General features: G+C 38.7%; 1 protein-coding gene across 1 annotated transcript; it reads right to left on the bottom strand.

The window, feature by feature from the left end:
* Nucleotides 1–554: 554 nt before the first annotated feature.
* On the bottom strand, nt 555–9,985 carry LOC128642091 (uncharacterized). The gene is made up of 2 exons (XM_053694751.1): nt 8,913–9,985; nt 555–3,439 (listed from the first exon to the last, which is right to left on the bottom strand). Exon 2 carries the CDS (start codon nt 3,429–3,431, stop codon nt 1,284–1,286), a length of 2,148 nt encoding a protein of 715 aa, XP_053550726.1. The 5' UTR covers nt 3,432–3,439; nt 8,913–9,985; the 3' UTR covers nt 555–1,283.
* Nucleotides 9,986–10,237: the final 252 nt, after the last annotated feature.

Raw genomic sequence — 10,237 nt, 5'->3', positions numbered from 1 at the left:
TTGGTAATGTCATTGTTGCACCATATTTTCTTCACTTGATTATGACCGTCTTCACTGTGTTCCATGGTATATCTAATGCCTTGGAAATTATTTTGTCCCCTTCTCCTGACTGAAACCTTTTAACAATGAGATCCCTCTGATGCTTTAGACGCTCTTTGCTGACCATGGCTTTTGCTGTAGGTTGCGACTAACAAAATTTCAGGAAAGACCTACTGGAACAGCTGAACTTTATTTGGGGTTAATCAGAGGCACTTTAAATGATGACAGGTGTGTACTGACTCCTATTTAACATGATTTTGAATGTGATTGCTTAATTCTGAACACAGCTACATCCCCAATTATAAAAGAGTGTTCACACTTATGCAACCATATTGAAATAACTGCATTTAAATGGTCCCTAAGACTCTATAAATCTTAGTATCTATTTGCTATACACTTTAGTGAAAGGCTAATATTACATTTAATAATCCCTTATGAATTATTATACCCACTATATAATATTAACACACAATCACTAGCTTAAACTACTTGTAAGGTCATAAACTCACAAAGTCTTATTCCAGCAGTAACAAAACTTTTATTACAATGAGGCTAATTAAACATTATTACAATATGCAGATTAAATATAAATTACACATATGCAAATCACTTATAAATACTCAGCAGTGAACTATACATCAATATTACACTAATACATTTGCCCAATCTATGTGAAAGTATGGTGTGCTGAAATTATGTGTCTGTAAGGATCACTTACTTCTGATGTTAGCTGTGGTCACCATTCCAATTGAAAAAGAGTGAAAGAGAGAGTGAACTCCAGTATTCCTGCTACTTTTATTGTAAGTTTTTCATCCCTCCCACAATGATGATGTCACTCATAAGCAAGCCCTCATTGTAATTTTAAGAGTATATGGTTTCATCCTGCATGTGCTTTGGGGGTAGGGAATGGCATTAGCCTTAGACAAAGGATCTTAAGCCAGCTGGTCATCCTTCTCAGATGGGGGTCTGGTAATGTGATCTTTCTACATTCCATAGTGACCTAGTATCTGAATGAGGAGTTAACCCCTTCTTTACCATTCAGCTGAGTTCTTGTAGAATACATATACCATATATATATGTATATATATATACCCCTTCCAGACCATATGTGAATTCAGATCATGCCATTATTACATTCCCCCCTTTTGGCAATGGAGGTTACCATACCCTTCCATTCCAATGGTTGTTTTATATGAGTGAATCTGATGGAAGATTCCTAACCCCACCTATGTGTGATGGCTATATTAGTGTACTAAAGACGCTTCCATTCGCATACCATAATATAAGTGATATACACGTGCAATTAATGATTTTAAATAACAACACATACAAATTTGAATAATTATACATAATATAGAAATAAATAATATGATTATAAATGGATGTATAAACAGATTTCCCAATGCAGAACCCCATGATGACTGTTTCGAAAAGGAATTTGCTAATTTCTGCCACCAGGTTGCACTTGACATCTCCGTAAAAGTATGTTCAATCCTTTGTAGTTCTTGTTCCTGATGGTAGAAATTTACATGAACACGTTCCCCAAAATTTTTAAGATGTTCTAGTAACACAGAGTCTTTTTGCAATAAGGTTACCCATTTTTGCCAAGGTGCATCATCTACTAATATTGGGGTTATGAGTGGAGCCCCCAAGGTAGCGTTATATGTGAGTAACTGTGGGACAGTGAAGTTAAACTGTAGTGAACTTATCCTCACAGGGTACCCAGTAATACAATAAATCCCTGGTGTGATTTGTTCCCTTGAATTACACCTGTCAAACCATACATGCACTTCATCTTTAGGCTTCAATGCAACAAAACACACCTTTCCTTGTCCTAAGGGAAAAATCATATCTTGGGGATTAACTTTCTCCACAAAACCATTGCAATATGAGTGATTATGCCAGCAGGAATCAAAAATTATTCTTGCCTGGTTGGGTAGACATAAAATTTTAGAAGGAAACCTTATGCAGCCAGACATATCTACCTGTTCCATATGGGAACCATTCCATATAAAATTTGGGAACTCTAACTCATGATGCAAAACATGAGATTCTGTGACAGGTGTTCCTAGTGAAAACAAATGATAAACATTCTGATAGGTACCACTAGTGGGCACAAGTGAAGTAGCCCTGCATATATTTTCCCTGCAGCCCAACCAACTGTTTAACCATAATTCTCTGTGTTTTGATGCAAAACTGTTAACAACAGACTGCTCCCACCCTCCCAAAGGTGTATGGTTATTTTCCATAGCCTGTGCTATTAATTTAAAGTCAGTTGATAATTCTGTTTGCATGGAAATACACACAAAATCCCAGGATACTTCCCTTAACCTGCTAATTACTCCTATCAGTATTTCCTCTGTATGTTGAATGGCAGGACCCTGAACCTGAATGACTGTCTGTGTCAGTGTCTCTACCAGAGTGTTTATCATTTGTTGCGTATGAATCCCTTTTGCATTTAACATCCCCTGAGACTGTAAGGTTGCTGTTAAGCTGGATATGTCAATGGAATTTACCACACCTAGCCCTGTTCCCACACCTCCCAAAACTGTATCCATGATATCCCTCCTAGTCCTTCTCCTAGTACCTTCTGCCCACTTAACTAATGCTTTTTCCATAGTGGCAGTAATTCTGGAACAATTTTGGTAATGTGTGGAAACTAGCCAATCTATTATTTTAATCTTCCACGTGATAAATTGGAATGTGGCATCCCTCAATACTGGAGTTGGCTTGATTGTACTTGTTTGAAATGGACCACTAGAAACAACACTTTTCCCCTTACACATTGGAGTATTGTCATAATGTTTCATCTTTGGTGTAGTGATTAAAGTAGAATAGATCAAAGGCGTAAATGTGGTTGTTTCCTTTATTTGGTCTATTTTTAAGTATACTTCAATCCCTCCACCAAAGTTGGCAGCTGTAACCCTCCAATTAATCCCTTCTCCAATTTGTTGTTCAAATATAACCTTGGTTATATTATAGTTATCGCCATTTATAGTGTGAATAGGATTTGTAAATGTTGTAGACACAGAAACACCTTCTCCCACCAGACCTACAGTCCATTTTCCCCAAGCCACCCACTTACATTCCCATTCAACTTTATTACCCTGATTGACCCTCCAAAAACCAATTAAATTGTCTTGATGTTTTTCTGCAAATATTTCAATTTTCCCACCCACATTAAAAGTCAATTTTCCCAAACAATCTTTGTGAAGGTCTTGAGAGCTCCATAAGCCTGTCCATCCTCTGATGATGCTGCTTGAGCTCCATCTACGACTCCTTGTGAGGTTTGTGATTGACAGTTCATTACAGTCACAGATTGGAAGTTTTTGCAATAACACCCACACAAATACAAATAGGTTTGTGGCGATCATTCCTCTCAGGCTCCACATAATGAAATCTGTCAAAAAAAGATTAAGAGAATATCAGTTCTTAGCAGAAATATCTACATCTGGGACAGCTGTCCCTCTATACAATTTACATTGGTCAACATGGACCCATTTGTAACCAGGCTGCCTTCTGGTTTTCCCAGGGGTTGATCTTTCTATTTTAATTACAGTATTACCCAATTTGTCCAAAATTCTATAAGGTCCTTCCCAATTTGCATCCCAGGGAGAATTTTTGCGAAAATTTTTAATCATGATCAATCCCCCCTTCTCAAACAGAGGTGTTTGAGGTGTAGATGAAAATTTACAATCTGTTGGGGCCATATTAGAGGCAGCAAAAATTAGCAGTGAGCTCAACTGCTCCTGAATTTGGGAGAGATATTGATCTCTAGACACAGATTCTCTCAAGGGAGTAGACAATTGTGGTTCACCTGGGTGGCCTAATGCCATCTTTCTCCCTGTCATGAGCTCATAGGGAGAACACTTGGTAGCATTTGATGGTGTAGCTCTAATAGCCATTAGAACTGCTGGAAGATGTGTGACCCATGATTTACCATACTGGGAAAGCATTTTTGACAATTTTGTTTTTAATGTGCGATTCATGCGCTCAACTATACCAGAGGATTGTGGATGATATGGTACATGAAATCTTGTCTGTATTCCCAGTAGGGCACAGAGATTTTGCATTACCTGACCTGTAAAATGTGTACCCCTGTCTGATTCAATGAGTGTTGGAAACCCCCATCTTGAGAAAACATGTTCCCACAGTGCTCTGGCAGTAGCCTGTGCAGTATCACAATGAAGTGGAATAGCCTCAACCCATTTTGAAAAAATATCTACAATTACTAGGGCATACCTGAGACCCCCCTTTGATAGTGGAAGTGGGCCTATAAAATCAATTTGGATAGCTTTCCAGGGGCCATCTGCTACTGGTATTCTCTGGAGAATGGGTCTCTGACCTTTAGGGCGTGGATTAATTTGAGCACAAATTAAACATTCTTGTACACATTTTAAACAGGTTTCTGCTAAATCTGGCCAATGAAATTTTTGCCTTAAATGGTACTCTAATGCACTTTGCCCAATATGCCCAAGAAAAGAATGTGTTTGCTGTGTTATAGGTCCCTGCAAATGACTCGGGACCACAAAAACCAATTTAGCCTGTGGATCAATGGGATTAGAGTAACATATTAACCCATTACAAATTGAATAACCATTTGGGAGTGTTTGCTGTTCCTGTAACAGAGGGAAAAGGTTAGGATCTTTAGCTTGTTCTGTTTTCAAATCAGGTACCTCTGAATCTACCATTGTAATCTTTGCTATGTGTACCATTGTATCTTTAGATGTAACATGCTCTCTCCATGCTTCCTGTGTCTCACTGTCATTCTCATCTGATTGCCATGGTTCCCCATCTACAGCTGCCTGTTTGGCTAACATGTCCACATGTGCATTCCCTTGTGAATGTGCATCTGTGAAATGTGTGTGTGCCTTAACTTTAACAATAGCTGACTGCAATGGGTGCTGTGTTCCCCAATCTACCAATTTCTTAAGGGCTTGAACATGTGACAATGGTTTGCCTGCTGAGTCTACCATTCCTCTTAGATTCCAAATTGGTAAGTACTCTGTCAGTGATCTGGTCACATAGGCACTGTCACTGTATATACAAATGTCTTGTGTGTCAAACCTGTGGCAAGCCATAGAAATGGCTTCTAATTCTGCTCTCTGTGCTGAGAATGATCTTGGTAACATAAATTTAAGAGCTAATTGTTGCGAGGGGACCCAAATAGCAAAACCAGTATTAAATTGACCATCCTGCCAAAATCTTGAGCCATCTACATAAATTTGTAAATCCTGGGGAGAAGTTTTGTCCCTGAACAATTTATGAGGCGATTCCCTGTGTGTGAATGTCTCTGTGCAGTCATGGGGTTCACCCTGAGTGTGCATTAGTTGGGGTAATGTGTATTTTGCATTGTGTTGTACAGTGATGTCACGATGTTGCAAATCTATTAACCACCTAGTCACTCTTTGTGTTGAAACCCCACTTAATGATTTCTCCAATAACAGCTTTATAGGGGTATGTGGTGTTTGGAGGATGAGCTTCCCAAATCCCACTATATGCTCAGTAGCCTGAACTGACCAATGCACCCCTAACAAAGCCTTGATACATGCGTCATAACCTTTCTCTACTGGAGTAAGAAGCCTGGAAAAATAGCCAACAGGCCTCCATTTTTCAGCCTTCTCCTGCAGTAGGACTGTGGAAATTGAAGTGTCAGATGTGTATGTTTGTAAAGCAAAAGGGGCCTCCCTCTCCACTGTGGCAAGGGCAGGGGCTGATGCTAAACCTTCCTTTAACACTTTAAATGCTTCCTCATGTTCTGTATTCCAAGGAATTTTCCCAACATCCTCCCCTTTCAAAAGATCATAGAGAGGTTTTGCTTTTTCAGCAAACCCTTCAATGAAATCACGAGAAAAATTTACCAAGCCTAAGAATTGTCTTAAGGACTGCCTATGCAAAGGTCTGGGCACCTGAAGTATGGCTGTAACTCGTTCTCTAGTAGGGCATCTTGTACCCCTTTGTATTGATACTCCCAAAAATGTCACCTTTTGTCTCATTAATTGTACTTTCGAAGTGTTTAACTTGAGGCCAGATTCAGCAATCAAGCCAAACAGTTCATTCAGCCGCTCCAAATGTTCCTCTACTGTCTCTGTTTGTAACAAAATATCATCTACATACTGTATGATACTTTCTGGGACTGAGAATGTTTTTAATACCTCTGCTAATGCTTGGTGAAAGTATGTAGGCGAGCTGTGGAAGCCCTGAGGAAGCGAATTGAAGCAAAATTGCATGTTATCAAAGCAGAAAGCAAACTTATATTGGCACTCTGGGGCTAGTCTGACACTCCAAAAACCATTACTTATATCCAGAACAGAATACCACCTACATGTGGCACTCAGTTTGGATACCACTTCAGGAGTAGAAGCAACTAGATTTGTAACAGGTGGGGTAACTTTATTCACCATACGAAAATCAGCAGTTAACCTCCAAGTATTATTTGCTTTCCTTACTGGCCACAAAGGAGAATTATTAGAGGAGGAACATTTCCTAATTATCCCTTGGCTTTCAAGCTGACTAATAATTTGCCTCACAGGTTCAATAGCTTCTGCTGGAAAACGATACTGTCTTTGTGGAGGGGGGTCAGGGCCTACAATATTGATTTCAATGCCTTTTAATATGCCACAATCATTCTTATGTTGAGCCCATATGTCAGGGAAATCCATGACCAATCTCTTCAAATCAGGGTGACTTTCAGTATCCGGCCACACCCTTTCTGAAGGAATTGATGCAATGGATGCTATGGGACTGATGTAAGAGTCATCTAATATTACAGGTTTTCTCCCTCTAGTATCCCTCCACAAAACATTGTTACATAGGTCCACTATCATCCCTTCTGATCTCATTATATCAGCACCAAGTATTGTACCCTCTGTGTTTTTGCTCTGCCAAATGGGAATTTCCTTAGTCCACTGATTACCTAGTGTCATAGTCACATTTGGGATAAGGGATGCTTGGGACTGGGATCCCCCAAGTCCCACAAGAAATGTCTGTCTTGTCCCTTGTGGGGGACTTAATGGTAAGTCTGTCAAAGTTACTGAAGCTCCTGTGTCTATGAGGAGTTTTGTGCGATGGCCCTCAATCACACCATAGACACAGGGACGTCCAGAATGATCCCTAAAGGTGTTACATATAGGGACCATGTCATCCAGGGCCTGAGGTAGTCAGTCAGAGCAGGATATCAGAGGAGAATTATTTTCATAATTCTTTTCATGATATCCCACTTCCCCTCCCCCCACAGTCATCACTCTCAAAGCCTCATGCGCTGGGCCATACAGATTAGTACCAGGCCTAAGCTTTGCGGTGTATTCCTGTCCTGTTTTATCTGGGGGCTTAATCTTGTTATTTTTCCCTACCCAATTATGTGCATAGCTTTCTTTTGGAGGTGCAGAGGGATGTAATCTTTCCTGCCCTCCCTCAGTTTCCTTCTGAATTCTCTTTAAGAATCTGCAATCTACTTGTCTGTGCCCATATTTATTGCAGTAATGGCAAGTACCTTTGAAGGGACCCTCTGAATATTTTTGTTTCCCTTCATTAGTGGTTACCACAGCAATTCTGTGTTGCCCTGTGTTCTTTTTCTTTAAAATGTTCTGCCTAGCCTTACCTATAATAGATAACACACCCTCTAGTGTATTCTTTTCCTCAGCCATCATTTGTATGCTAGGTTCCAAATATGTGAATTTTTTAATTAAATACTGCAACATATCATGAGGTGTTTGTTCTGGTGAAATTCTGTGTGTCAGTCTATATAATTGTTCAAATTTAGCTGCAAATACCCATGGGTCATCATTTAATGCTACTTGCATTTCTGCAAGAGAGTGACTGTCCAAATCTCTACTCCCTGTCACTAGTTTACAAACAGCTTTTAATCTGTCCCCATCTGAACCCCATTTATCCTCCTTAAACCAATCTGTGTTCAAATTAACTGGGCCTGCAACTGGTGATTGTAATCTAGCTGCAATGCTGCCTGGAAGCCACATTTTTAACAAAAAGCATGCTTCCTTATGTGACAGCATGTATTGTTTTACTGCAGACTCAAAATTTGACATGTTAGTGAAAACATCTGCTTTAACATCATACACTGGAAAGAGAGGTTTTAACTTTACCAGTTGTCTCATTACTTTATCTCTATCTTGTTTTATAAGGGTAGTTGATACCAGGGATGATGTTTCAGCAGAGGTGGTAGAAAAAAGTAAATTTTGCGATTGAGTTAAATTTCTTCCCCTGGATCTTACACTGGGTGTTAGTGATAAAGTATCTGTTTGATGTTCTGTGTTTAATGTTCTTGGCCTAGTTATCTGTGGGGTTAGTATTGGAATGTGTGTCCTCTCTGTATTTTGTGTGTGATTCAATCTTTCCTCACTGTGTGGAATAGGCACCCTCCCCCCATCAACATGTGGGCTTTGCACCCTTCCCCCATCAACATGTGCCCCATCTTCCTGCGACACACATGCATTGTCCTCATTTAATACTGCAACAGGGGTTAAGTTTGCAAGTCCCTGTCTCAATGAAGCAATAAGTTGGCCTCTTGCGTCATAATTTTCTTCTAAAGTATTAATATATTCTGCATTTACCCCACATGTGGGGCAATTCTCATCTAATGTGTTACAATTGATCTCTGTTAACATGGCTATTGGGGGAGAATGTTCAAAGATTGCTCTATTCATTTGGTCTTTGATAGCTAACAACAGTTTCATGCAATTCTGTAATTTGGATTTTTCTTTTGTTAAACAAAACCTTTTTTTATCAATAAGCTTATTCTCATTCTCACATTGCAACCACACATCTTTCAGTCTTTTAACTATGTCAGTATTTTCATCAACAACAGGCTCAAATGTGCTACATTCTGCATATTTAACAATTAATTCCATACTCACACTTTAAAGTGTCTTCAGACTGCCAGCAAATCAGATTCACGTCCTGCGCGATATGATTTTCTCTGCGTCTGGTTCAACTGATCCTTAGGTAATGCCTCTCTGGATCTGTAGTCTTGGCCAAAGACTTTACTGCTGAAACGCTCAACTCAAAAACAGTATAGCAAAAACTAGGTTCAATTTTCGTCCAAAAATCACACTTGTATTATAAAAAGAACCTGGATTAGTCCCCCCTTAAAACAAGTGTAGTTGGTAAGAAAATTCGCTGGCTCGCCAATGAAATAACTGCATTTAAATGGTCCCTAAGACTCTATAAATCTTAGTATCTATTTGCTATACACTTTAGTGAAAGGCTAATATTACATTTAATAATCCCTTATGAATTATTATACCCACTATATAATATTAACACACAATCACTAGCTTAAACTACTTGTAAGGTCATAAACTCACAAAGTCTTATTCCAGCAGTAACAAAACTTTTATTACAATGAGGCTAATTAAACATTATTACAATATGCAGATTAAATATAAATTACACATATGCAAATCACTTATAAATACTCAGCAGTGAACTATACATCAATATTACACTAATACATTTGCCCAATCTATGTGAAAGTATGGTGTGCTGAAATTATGTGTCTGTAAGGATCACTTACTTCTGATGTTAGCTGTGGTCACCATTCCAATTGAAAAAGAGTGAAAGAGAGAGTGAACTCCAGTATTCCTGCTACTTTTATTGTAAGTTTTTCATCCCTCCCACAATGATGATGTCACTCATAAGCAAGCCCTCATTGTAATTTTAAGAGTATATGGTTTCATCCTGCATGTGCTTTGGGGGTAGGGAATGGCATTAGCCTTAGACAAAGGATCTTAAGCCAGCTGGTCATCCTTCTCAGATGGGGGTCTGGTAATGTGATCTTTCTACATTCCATAGTGACCTAGTATCTGAATGAGGAGTTAACCCCTTCTTTACCATTCAGCTGAGTTCTTGTAGAATACATATACCATATATATATGTATATATATATACCCCTTCCAGACCATATGTGAATTCAGATCATGCCATTATTACACATATTATTTTATTTTTTTATTTCCCTTTACCTAAAAGATTTCAGTTTGTTTTTCAAATGAGTTGTACAGTTTATAGGTCACATTAAAGGTGGAAAAAGTTCTGAAATGATTTATCTTTGTCTCATTTTTTTACCTCACAGAAACCTGACATTTTAACAGGGGTGTGTAGACTTTTTATATCCACTGTGTGTGTATATATATATCATACACTGTATGACCAAAAGTATGTGGACACCCCTAATTATTTA

Source organism: Bombina bombina, chromosome 11, assembly GCF_027579735.1.
Source record: "Bombina bombina isolate aBomBom1 chromosome 11, aBomBom1.pri, whole genome shotgun sequence".
Lineage (NCBI taxonomy): Eukaryota > Metazoa > Chordata > Amphibia > Anura > Bombinatoridae > Bombina > Bombina bombina.
Note: the sequence above shows the minus strand (reverse complement) of the source record. Positions and strands in the feature narration are given on the sequence as shown.